The sequence below is a fragment of the Chanodichthys erythropterus genome, chromosome 18 (genome assembly GCF_024489055.1).
Source record: "Chanodichthys erythropterus isolate Z2021 chromosome 18, ASM2448905v1, whole genome shotgun sequence".
NCBI lineage: Eukaryota > Metazoa > Chordata > Actinopteri > Cypriniformes > Xenocyprididae > Chanodichthys > Chanodichthys erythropterus.
This window is the reverse complement of record NC_090238.1, coordinates 37,750,592-37,777,601: the sequence shown is the minus strand read 5'-3', so window position 1 is coordinate 37,777,601 and position 27,010 is coordinate 37,750,592. Positions and strand designations below refer to the sequence as shown.

At 35.4% G+C, this 27,010-nt stretch overlaps 1 protein-coding gene across 1 annotated transcript in view; it reads right to left on the bottom strand.

The window, feature by feature from the left end:
* Nucleotides 1-20,143: 20,143 nt before the first annotated feature.
* plcb2 (phospholipase C, beta 2) overlaps nucleotides 20,144-27,010 on the bottom strand; it is a 41,603-nt gene continuing 34,736 nt past the window's right edge. The window contains exons 29-32 of the mRNA XM_067366936.1: nucleotides 26,605-26,625; nucleotides 26,431-26,479; nucleotides 23,983-24,081; nucleotides 20,144-20,492 (exon numbers count right to left, since the gene is read on the bottom strand). Coding sequence (XP_067223037.1) covers nucleotides 20,322-20,492; nucleotides 23,983-24,081; nucleotides 26,431-26,479; nucleotides 26,605-26,625 — 340 coding nt within the window. The 3' untranslated portion in view covers nucleotides 20,144-20,321. The remainder of the gene's footprint in view (nucleotides 20,493-23,982; nucleotides 24,082-26,430; nucleotides 26,480-26,604; nucleotides 26,626-27,010) is intronic.

Below are 27,010 nucleotides of genomic sequence, written 5' to 3'. Positions count from 1 at the left end.
AACAACAGCAGCAATAACTGCAGAAGCAATAATCAACAACAGCAGCAATAACTGCAGCAGCAATAATCAACAGCAGCAGCAGCAGCAATAATCAACAACAGCAGCAATAACTGCATCAGCAATAATCAACAACAGCAGCAGCAGCAGCAATAATCAACAACAGCAGCAGCAGCAGCAATAATCAACAACAGCAGCAGCAGCAGCAATAATCAACAACAGCAGCAATAACTGCATCAGCAATAATCAACAGCAGCAATAATCAACAACAACAGCAGCAGCAATAATCAACAACAGCAGCAGCAGCAATAATCAACAACAGCAGCAGCAGCAGCAATAATCAACAACAGCAGCAGCAATAATCAACAGCAGCAGCAGCAATAATCAACAGCAGCAGCAATAATCAACAGCAGCAGCAATAATCAACAACAGCAGCAGCAGCAATAATAATCAACAGCAGCAGCAGCAATAATCAACAACAGCAGCAATAATCAACAACAGCAGCAATAATTGCAGCAGGAATAATCAACAACAGCAGCAGCAGCAATAATCAACAACAGCAGCAGCAATAATCAACAGCAGCAGCAATAATCAACAGCAGCAGCAATAATCAACAGCAGCAGCAATAATCAACAGCAGCAGCAATAATCAACAGCAGCAGCAATAATCAACAGCAGCAGCAGCAATAATCAACAACAGCAGCAATAATCAACAACAGCAGCAATAATTGCAGCAGCAATAATCAACAACAGCAGCAGCAATAATCAACAGCAGCAGCAGCAGCAATAATCAACAGCAGCAGCAGCAGCAATAATCAACAGCAGCAGCAGCAATAATCAACAGCAGCAGCAGCAATAATCAACAACAGCAGCAATAATCAACAACAGCAGCAGCAATAATCAACAGCAGCAGCAATAATCAACAACAGCAGCAATAATCAACAACAGCAGCAGCAATAATCAACAGCAGCAGCAATAATCAACAGCAGCAGCAATAATCAACAGCAGCAGCAATAATCAACAACAGCAGCAGCAATAATCAACAGCAGCAATAATCAACAACAGCAGCAGCAATAATCAACAGCAGCAATAATCAACAACAGCAGCAGCAATAATCAACAGCAGCAGCAATAATCAACAACAGCAGCAGCAATAATCAACAACAGTAGCAATAATCAACAACAGCAGCAGGAATAATCAACAGCAGCAGCAGGAATAATCAACAACAGCAGCAATAATCAACAACAGCAGCAATAACTGCAGCAGCAATAATCAACAACAGCCAAGACCAAACGTATCAACATTGTCATATCTATAACCATGCCAAACACTCAGACTTGTCATGAGAGAAATACTTTTGTAATGCATTATATTTAAAGGCTTTAATGAAAAACATATAAAAACATAAAAGCTGCATGCAAAACTCAAGCCTTATTTGCACACAATGCATCCTAAATGATTAGTATTAATGCCACAAAAAATGCATTCAAAAAAATGTTATAAAATAAATTAATCTAAAAACATAAAAACAGATGTTGAAAGTCACAAAAAGCATGCACTGGAGTGTGTGAAATGAAAAGGAAAATTGAAAGAAAGTAGTTGATCATTTTACTTTAAGTTGTAGAAAAATGGCACCAAACGCAAAGCTGAAACAGTTACTGCAGTTTTTAAATGCATGAATCTGCAAGGGAAGTGATAATCAAATTTAACTGTAAATGTGATGAATTTAGACAGAGCAGCTGTAACACACCAAGTTGGTAGACAGTCCTAAATGCATTAGGTATATAGTTGGAGCTATCTGTGTATTTTTGTATTCTGCCTCAAGGAATGATGGGAAATGTAGTCACAACCTCATTCTTCAGCAATAGCACACAAAAGCATGTGAACAAACTAAATGTTCAGTCAACAATCACCATTACAGCTAATAGCTTCCGCCGTGATTCATTAACTGACGCCCTCAACTCTGAACTCAAAGAAAGTTTCTCACTGATAATTATGACTTTCACATGCAGTCGTCTCATACAATCGCTCATACAATCGATGTGACTGAAGGCAACACAATCGCTTTAAAATACAGTCCTTTGAGGCGAGCGACTGCATTACAGCAATTTCCTCATGTCGCATCTGTCATTTAGTCTTTCTTAACAGACAAGGATACAGAGCAGCTTTGTGCATGTTCAGAACAATTGAAAACACTGACTTATTGAGAAAGATTCTGCCATTCTCATCTCTTAATGGATGGGTTATAATTCAGATTTCTGTTGTAATATCAGGCAGATCTTTGATGCAGTATCTTTCTTAACAGGTTTGAGGAGTTGGTGTGTGTGTGTGTGTGTGTGTGTGTGTGTAAGCAGCTGACAGACTCAATCACATTCACACTCTCTCCATCTCTACTGTCCTTTGATTTGATTCAAGGACACACAACAGCTTGACTTCAGCGGACGCTTCACACTTTGTCATTTTGGATGAGAACGAGCAGCTGGGTCATTGCCACAGTCTCCTGTGTGCCCTCACAGGAACTATAAAGTCGTGAGAGGCCAGGTCAGACAGACACTTATTTCAATATAATCTGTTCAGTTCACTAGCTACCACCTGGAAGCCCTGTCTACTAGTTTGATGCAACAAACACTTTTGAGCGAGAAATAATCACTGGATTTTTCCAACTTAGTGGCATCTCTGAAAGACTTGTGGAATAATAACTTAGGAATAGTGACTGAGAATAATAATGAGAATGTCGCTGTCATTGGTCAGTGAGGCTCAGTAATTGGCCCCCTCATTACCCACAGGCCACGCCCCCATAGGACACACCCACTGGCCTCTATAGACCTCAGAAAATATTTCAAAATAGGACACTAACATACTGTTTCTGTGATATATAGTATGTATACAAAAGTAAATTCAAATGAAATGACCATTTTTATGTCCAAGATATCAATTGGGCATTAGATCACAAACAACTGGACAATCTAAACATGACCACGTTCTCACAGCAGCAGAATACAGTTGTCAGTCCTGTATTTAAGTCCTTATAACATGGTTACGTTCACACACAGAAAAGTTATTTATGGGAGTGACAACCGATTTCTATAACCAAACTAACATCTGTACATTTTCAGGACTCTCAACCGGATTCTCTGAATATTTTCGCTGTGTGAACAGAACCGGACTGGACAATAGTTGTCTGTCACATCATAAAGCGTGAGAGTTGTACAAACACTGCAGAGGTGTAAAGAGTACCTGAAACCATTACTTGAGTAAAAGTACAGATACCTTACTGTGAAAATTGTTCCATTACAAGTCACCAATTCCAATATGACTTTAGTAAAAGTCTTAGAGTGTCTGATTTTAACAGCACTTAAGTGTTTTACTCATACTGAATGTAGGCTCAAAACACCTATAGAGACATGCCAGTGAAAAACAGCAAAAAGTTGATTTGTGAGGTTATTTTCTAAAATCAAAACTGAATGCTTCAAAACAACAGAACAGCCTCTTAAATGTCTACAAAGAAGTCTCAGTCAAGCTCAAAAAGGTAAGTAAAATTAAATAATCAAAGCTTACTTGCACTGGACATGCTGGTTTCTTCGTCATCACTGGCTGCAGGCAAGTCCTCATCCTATACAGGTGCTGGTCATATAATTAGAATATCATCAAAAAGTTGATTTATTTCACTAATTCCATTCAAAAAGTGAAACTTGTATATTATATTCATTCATTACACACAGACTGATATATTTCAAATGTTTATTTCTTTTAATTTTGATGATTATAACTGACAACTAAGGAAAATCCCAAATTCATTATCTCAGAAAATTAGAATATTGTGAAAAGGTTCAATATTGAAGACACCTGGTGCCACACTCTAATCAGCTAATTAACTCAAAACACCTGCAAAGACCTTTAAATGGTCTCATTCTAGTTCTGTAAGCTACACAATCATGGGGAAGACTGCTGACTTGACAGTTGTCCAAAAGACAACCATTGACACCTTGCACAAGGAGGGCAAGACACAAAAGGTCATTGCAAAAGAGGATGGCTGTTCACAGAGCTCTGTGTCCAAGCACATTAATAGAGAGGCGAAGGGAAGCAAAAATTGTGGTAGAACAAAAGTGTACAAGCAATAGGGATAACCACACCCTGGAGAGGATTGTGAAACAAAACCCATTCAAAAATGTGGGGGAAATTCACAAGAGTGGACTGCAGCTGGAGTCAGAGCTTCAAGAACCACTACACACAGACATATGCAAGACATGGGTTTCAGCTGTCGCATTCCTTGTGTCAAGCCACTCTTGAACATCAGACAGCGTCAGAAGCGTCTAAAGACAAAAAGGACTGGACTGAACGGTCCAAAGTTATGTTCTTTGATGAAAGTAAATTTTGCATTTCCTTTGGAGGTCCAGTGTAAAGTTTCCACAGTCAGTGATGGTTTGGGGTGCCATGTCATCTGCTCGTGTTGGTCCACTGTGTTTTGAGGTCCAAGGTCAACGCAGCCGTATACCAGGAAGTTTTAGAGCACTTCATGCTTCCTGCTGCTGACCAACTTTATGGAGATGCAGATTTCATTTTCCAACAGGACTTGGCACCTGCACACAGTGCCAAAGCTACCAGTACCTGGTTTAAGGACCATGGTATCCCTGTTCTTAATTGGCCAGCAAACTCGCCTGACCTTAACCACATAGAAAATCTATGGGGTATTGTGAAGAGGAAGATGAGATATGCCAGACCCAACAATGCAGAAGAGCTGAAGGCCACTATCAGAGCAACCTGGGCTCTCATAACACCTGAGCAGTGCCACAGACTGATCGACTCCATGCCACGCCGCATTGCTGCAGTAATTCAGGCAAAAGGAGACCCAGCTAAGTACTAAGTGCTGTACATGCTCATACTTTTCATGTTCAAAACTTTCAGGATTTCTAAAAATCCTTTCTTTGTATTGGCAATATTGTATTCTAATTTTCTGAGATACTAAATTTGGGATTTTCCTTAGTTGTCAGATATAATCATCAAAATAAAAATAAAAAAACATTTGAAATATATCAGTCTGTGTGTAATGAATAAATATAATATACAAGTTTCACTTTTTGAATGGAATTAGTGAAATAAATCAACTTTTTGATGATATTCTAATTATATGACCAGCACCAAATGAAACACCTGCGATCCACAACTATCTGCACTCACATTCGTGTAAAGAAGCCATGTTGACAAGTTTGGGCGAGTAAGAGCAAAACACAAGATGCCCTGTAGATGGCGACATCATTTCTTTTGTAGCAGAAATAAACTGCTTCAGAAAAAGTTGCGCCATGCAAAATGTAACAAATAATTATATACCTATTCAAAAATGTACTGAAGTAGAGAGTAAAAGGTTCTAATATCTAATATTGATATTCAGTCAAACTACAAAGTTTCCAAAAAGATACTTAAATACAGTAACTAACTGCATTTTCTCAAATTGTTTTTTATATGTTACTACTTGTTTCAGAACGTTCAGACAACATTTAAAAGTAACATTCCCATTATGTTTGAAGATTGATAAAATGGAATGTTCCCTTAACATTCATATTACCGTTTAGAATGTTTCAGAACTCAATGGGAACGTTAGCGAAACGTTTTCAGAACATATTTTTGCTAGCCGGGATGCATCACATAAAAGCAGTCTATAAGTAGCCAGTCAACTACACTAACAATCTGAGCTTGAGTCCATCAGTGATGTGGCTGTTATCCCAGCAGGAGGACAATCCCACAGAATGAGAGGGAGACGCTGCCAACTTTAAAAGAAGTGCCAATGTAAAAGACAGAAGAGAGGCGAAAGACTGTCTTTTCCCCTCTGAACCTATCAATTAACAACTCCTACAGCTGGGACGATTGGCATTGTGTGTCATTGCTAATATCTGCTTTCCTTCAGCTTGCAGACATGTGAGATTTTTGTCCGGTGGAACTTCTCATCTGTTTGTCTTATTATGTAATCGTCAACAGCAGGCTGGAGATTTCCTGGTCACAGCTGTAAGTGTGTCTCAGCGGACAAAGTCCTTATTAAAATGACTTGGCATACAGAGTGAGGAAAGACCAACATTTCCAAAACAGTTTGTCATGGTAATGCCTCAAAAATATGTCAAACGTCCCACAATCTATAGCAATTCCTGTTCCATGAACAGTTTATTTTGAGTTCAAGTGTTTTTAAAGAAGTAAACTTAATTTTATAGAATGTCCGTAATAAGTACTTGTTTTAAAAGTATGCTGAAGTTTACTTCTTTTTCACGAAGGATTAGAAAAAGGAATGTCAATATTGTGTTTGCAGAGGTGATGATATTTGAGCAACATGTACATATCAGTCATTTTCTATAGCAGTTTTATTTCTATTAACAAACATAACAATGAATCAAAGGAGCGTCAGAAGAGCTACCTGTGGCCTCGACCCTCAGATCAGGCCATGGTCAGGCGTCTCATTGGGATTTGGCGGTTGGATGTGCTCTTAATCGGAAACAGAATTCTGGGAAGCTTCCGTTCAATCTGCTGACCGTCATATCCAGGCCGTTTTGACTTGCTCCCCACTGACAGCTCAATAAATCGGACGATTGGATAACAGATGTATGTCTCTCATGCCTGTTTTTTTAGCTAATGGCCTTGCTGGATCTTTGTCTTTTATAGGTGCAGTGACAGCAGACGCCACAACAGAAACCTTGAGTTGCAGCTTTCAGGAGCCTTGGAGTTAAAAGCTTATACTGCAAGGTTGCATTAAATTGATCAAAACATTTAATATGTTACAAAAGATTCTATTTCAAATAAATGCTGTTCTTCTGAACTTTCTATTCATCAAAGAATGTTGAGCGCAAAATTTAGCAAATCGAGGGAATTAAATAGTAAATCATACAAGATTTAGCAAATTGAGGGAATGAAATAGTAAATCACACATGATTTAGCAAATCGAGGGAACAAAATAGTAAAATCAAAGGAAAGAATTAGTAAATCACGTGCACGATTTAACAAATCGATGGAATGAAATAGTAAATTGCGGACGATTTAGCAAATCGATGGAATTAAATAGTAAAATTCATGCACGTTTTAACAAATCGAGGGAACGAAATAGTAAATTTCGTGCACAATTTAGCAAATCGAGGGAACGAAATAGTAAATCACACATGATTTAGCAAATCGAGGGAACAAAATAGTAAAATCAAAGGAAAGAAATAGTAAATCACGTGCACGATTTAGCAAATCGATGGAATGAAATAGTAAATCGCACACTTTTAAGCAAATTGAGGGAAACGAAATTGTAAATTTCGTGCATGATTTAACAAATCGAGGGAACAAAATAGTAAATTTCGTGCACAATTTAGCAAATTGATGGAATGAAATAGTAAATCGCGGACGATTTAGCAAATCGATGGAATGAAATAGTAAATTGAGGACAATTTAGCAAATCGATGGAATGAAATAGTAAATCGCGGACGATTTAGCAAATCGATGGAATGAAATAGTAAATCGCGGACGATTTAGCAAATCGATGGAATGAAATAGTAAATTGAGGACGATTTAGCAAATCGATGGAATGAAATAGTAAATCACGGACGATTTAGCAAATTGATGGAATGAAATAGTAAATCGCGGACGATTTAGCAAATCGATGGAATGAAATAGTAAATTGAGGACGATTTAGCAAATCGAGGGAACGAAATAGTAAATCACACATGATTTAGCAAATCGAGGGAACAAAATAGTAAAATCAAAGGAAAGAAATAGTAAATCACGTGCACGATTTAGCAAATTGATGGAATGAAATAGTAAATCGCGCACGATTTAGCAAATTGAGGAAACTAAATTGTAAATTTCGTGCATGATTTAACAAATCGAGGGAACAAAATAGTAAATTTCGTGCACAATTTAGCAAATTGATGGAATGAAATAGTAAATCATGGACGATTTAGCAAATCGATGGAATGAAATAGTAAATTGAGGACGATTTAGCAAATCGATGGAATGAAACAGTAAATCACGGACGATTTAGCAAATTGATGGAATGAAATAGTAAATCGCGGACGATTTAGCAAATCGATGGAATGAAATAGTAAATTGAGGACGATTTAGCAAATCGATGGAATGAAATAGTAAATCACGGACGATTCAGCAAATCGATGGAATGAAATAGTAAATCGCGGACGATTTAGCAAATCGATGGAATGAAATAGTAAATCGCGCACGATTTAGCAAATCGATGGAATTAAATAGTAAATCACGGACGATTTAGCAAATTGATGGAATGAAATAGTAAATTTTGTGCACTATTTAGCAAATCGAGGGAACGAAATAGTAAATTTCGTGCACGATTTAGCAAATCGATGGAATGAAATAGTAAATTGTGCGTACAATTTACTTCGAGCCCTGCATGTCATGTGCGGGGCTCCGTATAAAATAGCTATTTTAAATTGCAATAATATTTCACTGTTTTTACTGTATTTTTGATCAAATAAATGCATCCCTGCTGTGCATATGAGACTTGTTTAAAAAAATTACTCCAACCCCAATTTGATCAGACTGCCAAAAGTTGAGGCATTTAACACAAAATTTGAATAAAATGCAAAATAGCTGTTTTAATTTACATGATGAAATTATGGACGCTGGACGCTTCTCACGGAATTAAGCAAGCATGAGACGTTATGAGGTCATGTGACAATATTTGTAACATTTTTTGAAGAATACAACATTTTAAATTTGATTGTATATTATTAATCGTGATTTATTGATTATTATTAAAACAATTAATCACAGTTAATTGCATCTAACAAGTTTGTAAATATATGTGATCATACACACAAGCACACACACACACACACACACACACACCTATATATATATATATATATATATATATATATATATATATATATATATATATATATATATACAGCAGTTAATCGTGATTAATCGATTTGACAGCACTACATGTTTTGAAAGTACATTTGAAGTACTTGTTATTGGATCATAAATAAAGTGAGTGGTATCAGCCATCTCTAGCATGCAGTATACAGTATAGGAGCACTGCACAGTATGCAATAAGGAGAAGAATCATTCCATTGATTCACAAGCTCTGCGGTCGTCCTCGACCTTCTGAACGAGTCACGTGGCATTTCCATGACTGACACACTTCCAGGCCTCACGTTTTTCTCTCGGCTCTACCTGCGTTTGAACTCATGTAACACTTGCTGTTTATAGATGCAAAAATGAACTATAATTGGCCATAAAGCAACAGAGCGCAGTTAAGGCTCAGTGCCTTGTTTTGCTCTGTAAAGCCATAGGGGATGCTAAATTGTTTTTAAGGAAAAAGCCGCTGGGGTGATGCAACTGGAAATGAACACTTAAGGGATGAGGGCTCCCGCACGGAGTCAAAGAGCAACAGGTGCATCCAAAAGAACAAATAAAGTGATCGTATTGAGCTATTAAAAACAGGCGGGATTCTGGGTAAAACAAACGATTGATCAACATAAAACAAACATGAGCAGAGATGCAGCAGATATTCTCTCTGATTTTATATTATAGAGGTTTGAGGTTTGAGTCATTTTCTGCTGCATAAGAAAAAGAAATCATGCTTTGGTAAATCATAATTAAGACATCATAAAATCTAAATTATGTCTTCCTATGTCAAAGGTTTTATGACATAATTTCGACATTTTATCAGAATAATGGCTTAGTATGTAATAATTTTGACTTTTGATTGGATAATAAGGACTTTTTATGTTATAATTATATATTTTTTATTTCATAATTTCAGCTTTGACATAATTATGACTTAGTATATCAGAATTTTGACTTTTTATTTTATAATTGACTTTGTATGTAATAATTTCAACTTTTTATATCATAATGATTTATTATTTCATATTTATAAGTTATGCCATTATTATGACTTTTTTACTTAAAGGATTAGTTCACATTCTAATTAAAATTTCCTGATAATTTACTCATCCCCATGTCATCCAAGATGTTCATGTCTTTCTTTTTTCAGTCAAAAAGAAATGAAGGTTTTTGATGAAAACATCAAAAGGATTTTTCTCCTATAATTATGACTTTTTATCTCATTATGATTTAGTATTTCACAATTAACTTTTCATAATTTTGACTTTGTATTTAATAATTATGTATTAGTTTCTAATGACTTAGTATGTTATAATTAAAACATTCTGTCATAATTTCGACTTGTAATAATTATGTCTTAGTGTCATAATTTTGACTTTTTATGTAAATATTATAATTTAGTATTTCATAATTATAATTTTTGTCATTATTTACATTTTATATTTCATTATTGCCATAGTATGTCATAATTTTGACTCTGATTTAGTATTTCATAATTATAACTTATGTCATAATTTGGATTTTTTCACTTCATTATTGACATACTATGTCATAATCCCACCTTTTTATCTCATTATTATGATTTAGTATTTCACATTTAACTTGTCATAATTTTGACTTTTTATGTAGTGATTATGTATTAGTGTCTAATGACTTAATATGTTATAATTATAACTTTTTGTCATAATTTCAACTTTTAATCTCAAACTTATGTCATAATTTTTTACTTTTTATCTAATAATTATCATTTAGTATAGTTATATTTTTGTCATAATTTTGACTTTTAATGCAAAAATTATAACTTAATGTCTTTTTATCTCATTATGACTTAGTATGTCATCATTTCAACTTTTTATCTCATAATTATGATTTAGCATTTCAGAATTTTAACATGTCAATTTTGACTTTTTATGTCATAATTATGACTTAGAATTTCAAAATTATAACTTTTTGTCATAATCTCGACTTTTTATATAATAATTATGTATAAGTGTCATAATTTTGACTATTTATTCTTATAGATTTTGTCTTATGTGGCAGAAATAGGCTTCCATACAAAGAGGTTTCATGATGTCTAGCATTAAAAGAGTGATATATAAGTGATATTCTTGTCTGTAGATATGGCCTAGATAAGTTTCACTGGTTGAATAACTAGAAACAAGGTTCATTACTCATTACTCAGAAACAAGGTATGTAATTAAGTTTAATACTTTGTGTTAGAAGTTTATTTAAATCACAATGAGCAAAAATTAAAGTGATACTGGCCTTCTCAAACAAAAAGCGGCACTGAAACCTTGAGTGACGGATGAAAAGCATTTTCAGTTCAGTCCAGAAGAATACCAGGAATGTTGTCATGGTGAATATGATGTTTTTCTCGGTGGATGATGTATTTTTGGATCGTCAGGACCCTCGCTGAGACCAGATGCTGTGGTTATTTCGCCTGAGAGCCACTCAAGCAGTTCGGACACAAAAGCGAGTTGCTTTTTATAGCTAAAGTACTCACTTTCACAGTCTGACAGAACCCTGAACAAAGAATTAAAAGCTTGTCCGTGTAAAATAGCTTTTATTCTCACAGACCCTGTCATTTCACACATCTCCAACTCCAACTTCTCTGAAGGACACAATTATTGAACAATTCGGGCCATGGATAACTGAAGTTATTTTCTGGAGGATTGTAGGGTTCAGTCTCTGCTTCTAAGTAAATTCTGGGTTTGCTGTAGCACAACCCCGTTTGTTCAAATCATTGACTCTATAGAGCATTATTTATTATTATTAGCATTATTATTATTAAAGGATTAGTTCACTTTCACATTAAAATTTCCTGATAATTTACTCACCCCCATGTCATCCAAAATGTTCATGTCTTTCTTTCTTCAGTCGAAAAGAAACAACGGTTTTTGAGGAAAACATTCCAGGATTGTTTCCATTCCTTTCCAACATGATTACGCAATGCGTGGCTCATCACAGAGCAGTGCAAGATGAGCATTTGTGGTTAAAAAGTGTATAATTTTAAATTTTTTTTTTTAGAAAATGGCTGATGGTTTCTCTAGATAAGACTCTTATTCCTCGTCTGGGATCATGTAGAGCTCTTTGAAGCTGCACTGAAACTGACATTTGGACCTTCAACCCGTTGAACCCCAGTGAAGTCCACTATATGGAGAAAAATCCTAAAACATTAATTTCTTTTCCACCGAAGAAAGAAAGACATGAACATCTTGGATGACATGGAGGTGAGTAAATTATCAGGAAATTTTAATTCTGATTAATAATCTTAATCCTTTAATGTTCCTGTCAGAACTTTGAAAGAACCACAATGTTAGGAAAGTTCTGAGAACTTTCCCTGTATCTGACCTCTTGTCAATCCGCCACCATCTGAAATCATGCAGCATCTTTTGTTGATGCAATTGTACTGTTTTCCTGCTTCAGAGATGAAGTGAATTGCGAGGCATCAGTGGGCAACACAGGGAGCAGATGGCACCGGGGCGGCCGCTCTAATGGAAGAGGCAAACCCTTTCGACGTGCGCCAATCTGGCAGAAACCCTGCATTAGAGTTACAGGAGACAGCGGAGGCCCGCGGGCAGGAAGAGGAGCTGCTCGTAGGAGGAGGCAGGAGAAGATCTGGGCAGGTGGCCGGAGTTCTGTATGTGCCATCAGGAGCAACAGATCGCACGTGTTTACAGGGAAACTGAGGCTGGTGAGTCAGCGCTGCCTCGCATCACAAATTAGGATAGCATTAATGCATTACATTTCCCAGAAAATACTAACTTGGCGTACACTGAGCATATTTGAACATATTCACAAAAAGATATAAAAAGATGAAGATTTTTTACGTATAAATCTTATTGCATGTATCAGATTCTCATCATATATTGTGTTACACTGCAAAAAAAGATATCCCTATTTAGTGTTTTTGCTTGTTTTCCAGTTCAACCATCTAAATATTCTTAAATTAACATACATTTACTTGAGATGCATATGACGTCTTGTTTTCTGATAGAAATATATCAAAATGAGTGAGTTTATGCTTAAAACAAGAACAAATATCTGCCAGTGGGGTGTGGAAAATAATCAAGTTGATTTTTTTGTTGTTCAGATTTTTGTTCATAAACACTTCATTTTGATTTTTCTTTTTCAGAAAATGAGACTTAATGTGTTATTTTGTTTCTCAGCTTTGATTCAAGAATGTTTAGATATTTACTGAAAAACAAGACAAAAATACTAAAAATCATTTTTAATGATTTCATTAGATGCTGTCTATTAATTGGCATCAATATAAAACTGTTATGTATAAACAAGTGAAAAATTACACATCCTCTAAAAATAAGTCTTAATATCTTAATTTCTCAAGTCAAGTAATAAAATGAATGAAAAATACTTTTTTTTTTTTGCAGTGTATTTTCAGTAACACTTTACAATACGGTGCATTATATGCATCAACTCATACTTACATAATGCACAAATAATCTTGAGTTAATGTGTCTCATGAACATCTAAATCATTCATTAATGATCGCCGCATCAGCAACTAATTAAGAGATGAAGTCATATGAATTGCTATTAATTAAACAAGTCATCATTGATTAATCCACTATAAACATCTGCTTACAGTAACTGAACATTTAAAAATGAACAGCAGTCCTGTGGATTGTTTTACAGGACACATAAACAATAGTGAGATGTAAAAGAGTGTTACTTCTAGTTCAGGCATGGATGTGACACAGTGTTTTTTAGCAAACCCTGCAAATGTACATTCATAATGAGGAATTGTGACACGTAATGATGCCATTGCTCATTGAGAAGATCAGAACGGCCCGTGAGAAGAGTGAGAAGAGACATGAGTCACGGGCAGATGGGAGATCTGTGTGTGTGTGTGGGCAGACCGCTCAGACGGACATGCTAATTAGTTCATGACACACTTCACCCCTCTGTGCATGTGAATATTAACATGTGAAGCCCAAAACCAACAGATTCCAGCACGTTACTGACCTTTGACCCCACCTCTTTTCACTAAGACTGATATTTATATGTCCAAAAAATAAGATGAAAATAGTATGATGATATTTAAATACTAAGTTTTACGATCAGACAAGAATTTTACTTGATAAAAAAGTCTAGTCAATCTCAGTTTGAGTGTTGAGATCATGTTGATCCTTTAGAGGCCTTCGAAATTCATGCATCAGATATGATAGAATATGTTTATAAGGTTGAGGAGGGATCGTGTGGTTAAAGACTAGCATACTCTGAACAAAGCTGTTCTCTTTGTGCACTCCTTTTTCATTCTCGCACACTCGCATTTGAGAAAGTTTGTTGAGGAGCATAACAGCCGGGCACTGTTAGTGCGAGTGTGAGGACATTCAATTACACATCGCAGTGAGAAACAACATCAACAACTTCATTATACAGGAGAACTATTGCTCTTTTATACCTCAGCAGACTTAATGGAGACCTTCAGCACAGTATAATCTCAACATTTACTAAAACATTTTAAGACCGAATGTTGTATCTGTTGACATTAGTTGAACTAACATGAATATGAACATTTTTATTGACTAAAGGTTTATAAATGCTGTAAAAATATATCACTCATTATTAGTTTATGATATTTAAAGGATTAGTTCACTTCAGAATTAAAATGTCCTGAATTTACTCACCTCCATGTCATCTAAGATTTTCATGTCTTTCTTTCTTCATTCGAAACAAAATTAATGTTTTTGAGGAAAACATTCCAGGATTTTTCTCCATATAGTGGACTTCACTGGGGTTCAACGGGTTGAAGGTCCAAATGTCAGTTTCAGTGCAGCTTCAAAGAGCTCTACATGATCCCAGACGAGGAATAAGAGTCTCATCTAGAGAAACCATCGGACATTTTCTAAAACAAATAAAAATGTATACACTTTTTAACCACAAATGCTCGTCTTGCACTGCTCTGTGATGTGCCACGCATGACGTAATCATGTTGGAAAGGTCACGTTTGACGTAGGCGGAAGCACTGCGGTAAGGCGTTTTCTCTTCCAACTTCAAAATTGTCCGACATCGTTGTTTTACCTTTTTTTGTAAAGGCCGTTTGACTTAGTCTTTGTATGTTCGCTTTGTAAACACTGGATCAGTACTTCCGCCTACGTCAGGCGTGACCTTTCCAAAATGATTACATAATTCATGGAGCAGCGCAGAGCAGCGCAAGACGAGCATTTGTGGTTAAAAAGTGTATACATTTTTTTTTTTTTTTTTTAGAACATGAGCGATGGTTGATGACATGGGGGTGAGTAAATTATCAGGAAATTTTAAATCTGAAGTGAACTAATCCTTTAATGCATTAACTAATGTTAACAAAAAAGACAAATATGATGCTCTTCCTCAATATGTTTTATCTTGCTTTCCAGTGCAAATATCTAAACATTATTATATCAAGATATGCTAACTTGAGAAGCAAAATTACTTTTTACTAATATAGCTGCAAGCAACAATGCAGGGTCAAGCACTGAAGGCACGGCATGCAGAACAAGAACAGTCAAATGCTCTACATTGTGAATCTCAAAAACACAAAACACTAAGTTTTTTGTGTATAATTGCACTGCTTGTTGTGTTTAATAAGTTCAAACTAGATCATTCTCAGAAAGAAGTAATGTCTGGAACACATGCAACTTCTTGCACCATTTCTGGCCACAATACCTCTTGTAGTCTGTGTGTGTGCCAGGATTCGAACACAACCTGAAAGGTTCGGGGCTTGTGGCCTCAATCGATGCTGATTCACCAGGCTGCCGAGTAGAGCTTTCAGTGTGAGAATGAGCACAACAAAGCATTAGTTAGCATATTAACCAATTAGCAAGCTAAGAAAACTTGGCCATTAATGTAAATTATGTTTAACCTGATAGCCAAAATCCACATTAAAAATAATGACCTCTGATAAGCATGTTATTTCACTGGCATGCTAATCTACTTAGGACAACAAGCACAGTGACAGCTGACTTCAGAAAGCTATTTTTCAGGAACAGCAGCAAATATCAAAAATTAGTTCAGTTATGTCTATCTGGCTCGGACCATCTGAGCCCATTTTGGACAAAATTGGAAAAAAATTGTAGGATGAGTAGCGAAAAAAAAACTGTTTTTCATTTACTTCAATATTGCAGACAAACAAAAAATGATGTAAAATGATAAATGAGATGATATTGGAATTTTGGACAAGTTATGTGTTTTTGCAAAAAACCCTATATCTCTAGAACACTAGGTGGTGCTGTGTTCAAAATTCTCAGATACCTTAAGGACATGCTGTCAATGAACCCTACCAAATTTAGTGTCGATATGTCAATGAGTTTACAAGATATTGCAATTTATGTCAAAATTCAAAATGGCGGACATGTGGTTCGTCCAATCCTGGTAAAATCAGTATTTATGGATTCGGCATGACACAAGGAATCCATAAAAACCAAGATCATGATTCTGACAAACTGTTCAAAAGTTATGAGCAAAAATAGCCATTTTTCATATCTCATGACCTGTAGATGGTGCTGTTACCAACTTTTGCATGGACCCTCCAGATCATGGCTCTAATGCAGTGGACAACTGGTGGTGGCGCTACAGAGTTAGTCCTAGAGACCCAAAATTTGGTCAGATTACTATTCGTTACGATCACTACAAGTCTGCCAATGTTCATAATTTTCCTACTTACGGTTCATAGGGCTGCCATAGTCTTCCCATGGGGAAAAATAATAATGATAAAACTAACAATTAAGTCTGATTAAGATGTGATTTCCTGCACAAACCACTTAATTTTGATTATGTTTTCAGAAAACAAGACAAAAATACTGAGGGAGATTTTTTTGTATTGAAAACTTTATGAGATACTTTTATAGATTTAATATTTTGAATTAGTTTTTATTTTCATATTTTCAGTTTTCATTTAAATTTTAGTTAAACTTTTAGTAATTTTGCTGTGTTTTTGTCATTTTCTAAATGTCTATACAGTTTTATTTACTTATGTTTTTATTTTCATCTATTTTATTACATCAAGCTAAACTAAATGAAAATGAGAAATGCTGTCTTGGCGACTAAATGTTTTTTATGTTTTTAGTGTTAGTGAACAATAATAACCCTGTTTGAGCCATAAATAATATTCTGCCATCCGCTCCCATCATCAGCTATTTCAAGACCTTCATTGAAATCTCTACAGAAACAATGAAGAGCCGGAAAGTATCTCTCCACACTCTCTATACTTAAATAATACAATCATTGGCACTCCTTTCAGTATTTCATATTTATTTATTGGTTAAGTATGTGTGTAAGAAGCGAGATACAATCAGTCATTCTGATCAGCCTGTCTGGGTTTATTTAGTGACATCGACCGGCCGACTGTGAACTGTAACTGTTATCTAGGAGATGGGCTTCACCAACCCATCTGAATAATTGTGTGTGGGCTGATGGATGATGGATGGACTGACTCACTGTCATTCTCCAGCCTCTCTTCACAGGATCCAGAACACACCGGCGGACGCTTCAAACACAAGTACTGAATTCATTTCAGCTCAATCAAACTACCTCTCTCTCTTCTTGAATATCATTTTACTTGTTTACAAGTTTTGCCACTAAAAGCAGATCTGACCAGATCATGTTTGTCAGTGCCAATGAGTTTATGGTTATCATCACTGCCACAAAACACCTAAAATCTTGGTTTGTGTGCATCATTAATATAGGCCAGGCCTATTCATCTTCTGCCCCATTGATTTGCGGTGTCCCCCAAGGATCCATTCTTGCCCCTATTTTATTTTCTTTGTATATTTTACCTCTAGGGACAATCTTTCGCAAGTATGGAATTTCCTTTCATTTTTATGCGGATGACACGCAAATTTACTTGCCCTTAAGGAAAAGTAATGAACAAGCTCTGGATTCTCTAGTGAACTGTTTAAAGGAGGCTAAAGTCTGGCTGTCAGCAAATTTTTTAAACTTCAATGAGACAAAAACGGAGCTTGTTGTTACGGATGCTGGTAGAGATGAGGCTGATACGGATTTCCACAATACGAATGATATGTTTATTAAACAGAAAGCAGGAAACACCAAACATACATCTTAACAAAACAGTAAGACGGACGAGGAGTGAAGGGAGTGAGTGCAATATAAAGGGAGTGCAGATAATAGAGTCCAGGTGCAGGTGATCCGTGATGATGAGGAACTGACGAGGGAAGTGAGTGCAGGTGTGGAGAACAGGAGGATCATGGGAAATGGAGTCCAGGGGAACAAGGGATCTGTGACACTTGTTTGGTTCAGTGGTCCTGCTCTTCCTGAACTGTCAAATTTAGGTGAGCTGACCCCTTTTTGTAAACCTGTGGTTAAAAATTTAGGGGTACTATTTGACAGTTCTCTAAAATTCGATAAACAGATAAATTCAGTCGTTAAAACAAGTTTTTTTCATTTACGTCTCTTGGCGAAGGTTAAACCTTTTCTTTCTTTTGATGACTGTGAGAAGGTGATCCATGCTTTTGTGTTTACACGACTTGACTATTGCAACTCTTTGTATGTAGGTGTTTGTCAAAAGGCATTGAACCGGTTGCAATTAGTCCAAAATGCTGCTGCTAGGCTCTTGACGAGGACACGCAAATGTGACCATATTTCTCCCATTTTATCCTCTTTGGGTTGGTTGCCTGTCCAGTATAGGATTGATTTTAAGCTCCTGATTTTTGTTTATAAGTGCCTGAATGGATTAGCTCCCTCGTACCTGTCAGAGATTTTACAGGTGCAAAAGCCTTCCAGGTCTTTAAGATCTTCTGATCAGTCTGTTTTAATTATTCAGAGGACGAGATACAATCGGAGGGGTGATCGGGCCTTCGCAGTGGCAGCACCAAAGAGATGGAATAGTTTACCATCTCATATTAGAGTATCCTCTACTCTAAGCATTTTTAAAAGACGTTTGAAGGCTCATCTTTTTAGTTTAGCTTTTGAGCCCGCAGTGTGTTGAGGCATTGGCTTTTGTGTGTGTGTACTGTTTTAGAGGTTATGTTTTATTTTATGTAGAATTTTTGCATTGTACAGCACTTTGGTCAACGCTCTGTTGTTTTAATAGTGCTTTATAAATCAATAAATCAAATCAAATCAAATCAAATCATTAGAATTTGGAATGACTCAAATAAATATCAATGACATATAGCTATAAATTACAATTTATTGATCCCGTAGACGGAACCTCCATGTAATAACTATTACATATAAGCTGTATACTCTATATATGTAGTGTATATAGTATATTTGCATTACAAAATGAGAATTGGTGGGCAAAATGTGAAATATCAAAATGCAAAAAAAAAAAAAACCTTAAGATCCTAAAACAGGCTTAATTTAATTCAATATAATATTCAACCCATATATATATATATATATATATATATATATATATATATATATATATATATATATATATATATATATATATATATATAAAATGTCACAATGCAATGTTTCTGAAACAAATTAAAATGATTCTATGCCTAAATTTCCTTTAAATTTATATTTCATCCCATAATAAAAACAACAACAATTATATAATTATATATATATATATATATATATATATATATATATATATATATATATATATATATATATATATATATATATATATAGGTATATTAGAGATGCACCGATATATCGGCCACTACTCGGTATCGGCTGATAAAGGCAAATTTTCACACTATCGGTCGATAGTTTAAAAACAGCCAATAGTCAGGGCCGATATATCCTGTCAATCAAAAAAGGGCAGGAAAATGCACTGAATTTGTGATTTGTGTAAAGAAAATGCTAAGAAACCAGTTTGATGTTCAATTTTAATAGTAATTATATGAATTAATTACATTCAGAAAGTTAAGAAATATTAATTAAATCTTCAGAATGTAGTTTATGTGTTAATATTAATGAGTAATGTGTTTGCCTATAACTGATGCCAGTTACTCCGAAACAAGTTGATGAAATGAAGAGAATAAAGTTTTTATTTGCATTTCTTTCAAAAGATAATAATTAAAAATATAATGATTAATTAATAATAATAATAAATTTATCATTAATTTAAAAGAAGGTATAAAAGGCAGAACCCCCAAACTATCAGTATCGTTATCAGCAAATATCACTCTGAATAATCGGCGGAAAAATGTATTTATATATATATATAAGAAAATTAAGCCTTTAGGACTATTTAGAACAGGATATGAAATGTCACAATGCAAAAAAATCCTAAAGGCTTACTTTTCTTCATGCAATGTTTAATTTCTTATTTCTTCCATTTATTTTTTTATTTTGGAGTGAATGACATCCCTGGTGTGATGCTGACAGTTTTCATGAGATGTCCCTTCATTTTATACACTTACTTTCACTTGATTTTACTGTAAGGTTGAGTGCTAAAGTGTATTACAGCAAAGAGAAGAGCACAGTATATCATAAAATATAAACACATGTAAAACTGTAAATATTACATTAGAGTTAGTTTAAACTATTGTTATGATCATCCAACGAAAACGTGACTGTACTGTCCCGCGTGTTCGGAGCGGTTCTCGCCGGCCTTTTCCACATGCTCCGGGAAATGAGGTTTAACGCAGGAGTTCACGGCCTCGGACAGATCGCTGGGCAGCGACCACATCTTCTTAGCGTGTTCCGCCACAGCGTCTTTGTTGAGCTGAACACAGAAGAGAAGGACACTAATGAACATCTAAAGACAAAACTTAAATCAACAGCATGTAACTAGACCGTTAAAGCCGTGACACACCAAAAACTATCCTCGACTGGACCTATTATGCTCTTTTACAGAGTCTTGATGTTGTTTTTGGCTCTACTAGAAAAGGTTTTCATGCTTGAATGTTCATTATTCTCCTCATATTCTCCATTGGAGGGACTTTTCAGCATCACACAAACTGTGACTGTAAGCTTAAAGCGCACTGAGGCAGATGGTTTATCTGAAGTGACACGACCAACCAGAGATATACAAGTCCTGAGAGATTCGAGCGCTTTATTTAAACACGAGCGTCTGTTCCTGTCACAGAGATGCTCACGTCAGCAAGAGTCTGAGATCTTTGAGATCATAGCATGTGAAACTAAAATGTATCTGCATAAGAACTCAATCCAGGTGTTATTAGTGACGGCACATCTGGACCATTAACAGGAGATTCACTGGTGAACTCATAATTCTGATCTCAGCTTATGATTCAGTTGCTGAATTAGTCATGGGCTTCTCTTCCAGTTATTACAGTCATCACCTTATTTAATTCTTTCCTGAACACTAGGCCAAATCTGACATAATGAAACGGCATTTCCAACTTTCTGAGTGGATATTCAGTGGGAAATCATGTGATTTTATCTAGCAGGATTTGATGTCAGAAGAAAAGCTGATACAGTTCAAAAGTTTGGGTGATTATTTCATGTTTTTAAAATAAGTATTTTCTGCTCACCAAGGCTGAATTTATTATATGAAAAAATACAGTAAAAACAGTAAAAATTTGAAATATTATTATGATTTAAAATAATGGTTTTTCTATTTTAATATACTTTAAACTATAATTTATTCCTGTGATCAAAGCTGAATTTTCAGCATCATTACTCCAGTCTTCAGTGTCACATGATCCTTCGGAAATCATTCTAATATGCTGATCTGCTGCTCAAGAAACATTTCTGATTATTATCAATGTTGAAAACAGCTGTGTACGATCATATTTTTTGTGGAAACCATAATAAATATTGATGATTAGAAAGCTGTAAAGAACAGCATTTACTTGAAATAGAATCTTTTGTAACATTATAAATGTCTTTACTGTCACTTTTGATCAGTTTAATGCATCTTTGCTTGTGTTTATAAGGTGCTGTTCACACAGAACACAGTTTTTCTCTTCCAATGCACTACTTTTCCATTGTTTTTCTATGTAAATGCGCTAGACGGACATGTATGACCGTTACGCTCATGTTTTTTGCAGCACCTTGTACATGAGTGGCACATTTTTAAGGGCTCGTTCACACAGAACACGTTTTTGCTTTGAAAAACTCGAGACGCGGGAAGAGGAATGAGGAAATCACGCAAGGTCTTGAGACGCATTTTTCAAAACTGATTTTAGCTTGAGCGCCATGTTTTTAGAACGCCGTGTCATGCGCGAAACGCTGCAAAAGACGCAAGACGGGAGCGCAACATCTGTCTACTATGTGTTTACATAGAAAAACAATGGAAAATTGCGTTCTGCATGAACGGCCATGTCAAGTTAAAAAGAATTTTTACTTTTGCACGCAGTGCCGCTCATCAGTGTCAGTTCCAAAACAGTGGACCAATCAGAAGAACTCGGAGGCGGAGCAAGCATTGCAGGCTTCTGTTTACAGTAGCAAGTTGACGTCGCAACCATTATTTGTTCGTTATTGCCGTTATTGCATCACGTCTCAAAAGCGCGTCTCGAGACCTTCACGTTCTGCGCTGTTTTTTTTAAAGCAGTGGCTATTTGCACTAAGTGAAAATAGCATATTTTCTTAGCGATAGATGCTATTTACACTAAGTGACAATATCTATTTGCACCATGTAAAAGTGTCAGTTCTTTGCAATAAGAGTAGTAATTAGCTGCTACCCTATAAACACTTTTAATATTATTTAAACATTCGTTCAGTTTATTTCCACTTTTAGAACATTATTTTAATTTTTATTGAAAATAAATGTGAGCTCGGCAAAAGGCAGATTCGAACCCGCATCGGTAGCGTTAAAAGCCAAGTTTGCGAGCCTTATGATGCGTTCACACCAGACGTGAATGAAGCGTTAAGTGGCGAGTGATTTACATGCTAAGTCAATGCAAAGACGCGATAAGACATGCGGCGGTGCGAATTGAACGTTTCAGGCATTGTAACGTTGAAAAGTTGAAAAATCTGAACTTTGGCGAATATTCCCGCCACGTTAACCAATCAGGAGCTTGCTCTAGTAGTGACGTGATTATAAGGTAGCAAGCGGAGGCAGAAATCCGAAACAACAATGGAGGACAAAATCATTTGGATACCTGGAGCTGTACGATACATCCTCGTACTTTTATAGAAACAGGAATAAAAAGGATCTTGCTTGGAAGAAAGTGAGTGAGGTCGGACAATCTGGTAAAAAACTGTTGTAAAAAACGCTTATTACTCAATTTGAGCATATATATATATATATAAATTGACATTATACACATACATATTGAGACTACAAACTAGCCAAAGCCGGTAAATTGAGCTTATTCGCTGTATTTTACAACTACTTTCCGCTGAGTTGATGTGTTTATTCAGAGGAAGTGTGCAGAAAGAAGCGGAAGAGTCCGAGGGACACATATTCCCATCACGCGAATTCGCATCTGTTTTGAAGTGAATTTCAAGCGCGAATGAAGAGAGTAAACTCAAAATGTTCAAGTGCGCGAATAGCGCGATTTATTTGCGCAAGTCGCGTCTGGTGTGAACGCCCCATTACTTTCTATTGCTGCGCCACTGAAGATGTTCAATTCTATGCATCTTTTTTAAAACTTGACTGGCCCAACCAGACATTGGTGGGCGGAGTTAGTGTAAATAGCATTTGCCAACAAGGGGCGCTATTTGCACTTAGTGTAAATAGACACTCTGTTTTTTAAAACCATTCCTGAGCGCTGCGTCTCACATTTAAAAGCCCAAAGTACACTTTTTACTCGTACGTGAGGGTCAGCGTACAGTGCACGTGACGCGCATTTCATCATCAGAAGAGTATGTGCACCGCTGGATTTTTGTAACCAAGCGTACTTGTACATGCAGGTTGCACATGTATCCACAAGGTGGCAACCATGCCCCGGGGATGTCGATTCACAAGGTAGTCGAAGAAAAACTGCATAAACAGAACAGAACGGAACACATGCGAGCTACAGCGACAATGGAGGCCTATATAGACGAGAGATTGTGTGAAGAGGTTAGAAAGTACCCTCATTTGGACAACTCTAGAATTAACGAATACAAAATATGTTTACATGGGTTGCAACTCATGGTGAGAGATAAAAAAAATAGCGAAGTAGTAAACCCAGGGCTTTAGATGCAAAGATGCATTAGGTGTGATCGGGCGCTTATGATGCAAGATTATATACACGTCTTTTTTCATTGCAGTAATGAGCGCTGATGAATGGTTGACAGTAGGACAGTAAACGGTCAGTATTTACCTGACTGATCAGCTCTCTGATGTTGGCGAGTGTGGCGGCCTGTTTCTTCTTCAGACTCTGTTCCTGAGGAGAACCATCAGCGCTGCTGTTATCTGCCGACTAAAAGAGAGTGTGCCATTACATGCGTTATCGGCGCACACGTGTTCGAACACACAGCCATCTGCGAGCATAATGTACCCCACAAAGCTACCCTCAAACACAGCTTGATCATGTGTCGGTCATGTGTGCTATCATGTACTCAAATATGTATGTAACAGGAACACAGTGGGCTGCATTTATCTCCAGTTCATGTGCATGAACGTGTGTGTGTGTGTGTGTGTGTGTGTGTGTGACTCAAGACAGAAGAGAGTCCATGTGCAGCTATTGTTCGTTTATCACGTTGAGCCGACACTCGACACAGTTTTAAACAGACTCCATCATTCAGTTCAGAAGCTCATTTAATGTGGAAAATTAAATCCGATGACCTTTAACTTTAACTTGAGGTGGTTTGTGCAGTTGCATCAGAGCAAAGCACCTTCTTAGACTCAATCTGAGCTGTCTTATTTAACAGCAACAAATGAAGCACAGATGAGACTCCACTCACAGTTGGTTCTTATAGATCAGGGATTCCCAAACCTTTTTGTCTGCCGAATCCCCTTCTCTAATTACTTGAAGCCTAACTGAGATTTTAAGCTAATCTTTAAATAATTCAACAAATCATTTGCATTTTCATGATTTTGTGATTTCAGTTAATGGTCTCATGACTCGCAGGTAAAAAAAATAAAATCTTTTATCTTTTTAATGTGTTTTATTTTTAATGTTTTTTTAACTGTACATTTTTATGAATGGATGAGTTATTACTAAGTGTTTTATTTTGATTGTGTTTGCTTGTGATTTAATTATTTGTGTTACATCTTGATTGTTTAATATCTCTGAATGATTTATTTATTTTAATTTTACTTTTTATGATTTAATTAATTATTAGTAAGTGGTTTATTTTGATTGTTATTTTTCAATTATTAATTTATTATCTTTATAATTTACTTTATTAAATAGTGGTTTATTTTGATTGTTAATTATTTATTTTATGATATAGTTATTAGTAAGTGTTTTATTTTGATTGTTTATTATTTTTTAATTATTTTTTAATTTGACATTTTTATGATTTAATTATTAGTGTTTTATTTTGATTGTTTATTATTTTTTAATTATTTTTTAATTTGACATTTTTATGATTTAATTATTAGTGTTTTATTTTGATTGTTTATTGTTTTTAAATGATTTATTTATTGTAATTTTATATTTTTATGATTTAATCAATTATTAATATGTGTTTTATTTTGATTATTATTTTTAAATGATTTATTTTATTATTTAATTATTAGTAAGTGCTTTATTTTGTTTCTATTATTGTTAAATTATTTATTTTGATTTTACATTTTTATGATTTAATTATTAGTGTTTTATTTTGATTGTTTATTATTTTTAAATGTATTAATTTAAGTTTACATTTTTGTAATGTAATTATTACTGTTTGGTTTTGATTGTTTTTACTTTCAAATAATTTATTTATATTCATTTAATTTTATGATTTCATTAAATTTCAGTAAGTGTTTTATTTTCATTTTATTTATTTTCAAATTTATCATTTATTTTGTTTAAATGTGTATTATTTAATTCATTATTAGTAAGTGTTTAATTTTGATTGGTTTTATATTATAATTATTTATTTTTATTTAATTATTTAATTTTAATTTATAATTTCTTTAATTATTAGTAAGTGTTTTATTTTCATTTCATTTTAAAATTATTCAAATTAATTTTACATTTTTATTATTTAATTAATTATTTGCTTTTCATCAACTCCCAAACTCCAGTTTGTAAAGTTCGACATTATATGTTGCTAACCTAACAACACAACACTCTTAAAGCATAAATATCGACCAAAACAGTCAATGTTTAATTAAATTCAACAATTTTCCACATTTATGAATGCAATATGACTCATAAAGTCGAGCGTTTGTGTTTACATAATTGCATAGAGTATATTCTGATCTTTATAAATAGGTCTGAAAACACATTTTCTGTGAACTTTGCGTCTTAAACTCCAGTGACATTCTGTTCTGTCGGTGCGGATGTGGAATTAATGGAGCAGTGAAGTAAATAAACAGAAAAGTGAATGAATTTCGATGAGCCGCACGAGGACTGAGCAGAAGTGAGTCATAACGCACATGTTTTTATCGTTCACCTGCTGTAAACATCACGAGAGAGTCCAGAGAGACCACATGTTAGTCAGGGCACTCTGATCTGATCCGTGTGTCTGCGTCTGTTAAAATCAACCCAAACCACGGCTTTGTGTCGCACCGTTGTCATGGTTACGGACTCTCGTCTCAATTGCACTCTCTCGTTCAATTGCCGCCCGTGTATTTTTCCCTCTGTGTTTGACATGCTCATCATGTGGCGTTTTACCTGAGCGTTATCATTGTCCAGCTGCTCTGTACTCTTGCATTTCTTCATTCTGAAAAGGAGAATGAAAAAACTTGAGGATTTGTTCAGATCTCAAAATTTGAACAGTAGTTTACATGCATTTAAACTCTTATTAAATGTGTGTGTGTGTGTGTGTGTGTGTGAGAGAGATCATACCTGTCCTTCTTTTTGGGCTCACTGAAAAAGAAAAAACAGACTGTGAGTGTGACAGATACCATGAATATAATATGTAATCTATTTTATTTAGTTGTATATTCCTCATTTTGAGCTGTATGAGAAGCTAAAAGTGTGACAAAAATACTAAAGCATTGGAAAGTTCCTGATACTGAGACGCAGACTAGTTTTGAACGGGTCAGTGTGTGAGTAAACAGATGTGATCTGTGCTAATGGGGTTGAGCTGGAAACACAGTCTCACTCACGCTCACGGCGCCATTTACTCACAGAACAATAATAATTAACTAAATAATTAACAAACAAACTGCTCTGCATGTAGAAAAGGTCACCAACCTCTAAATCCCTAGACATAACACACACACACACACACACACACACTGGGATGCAT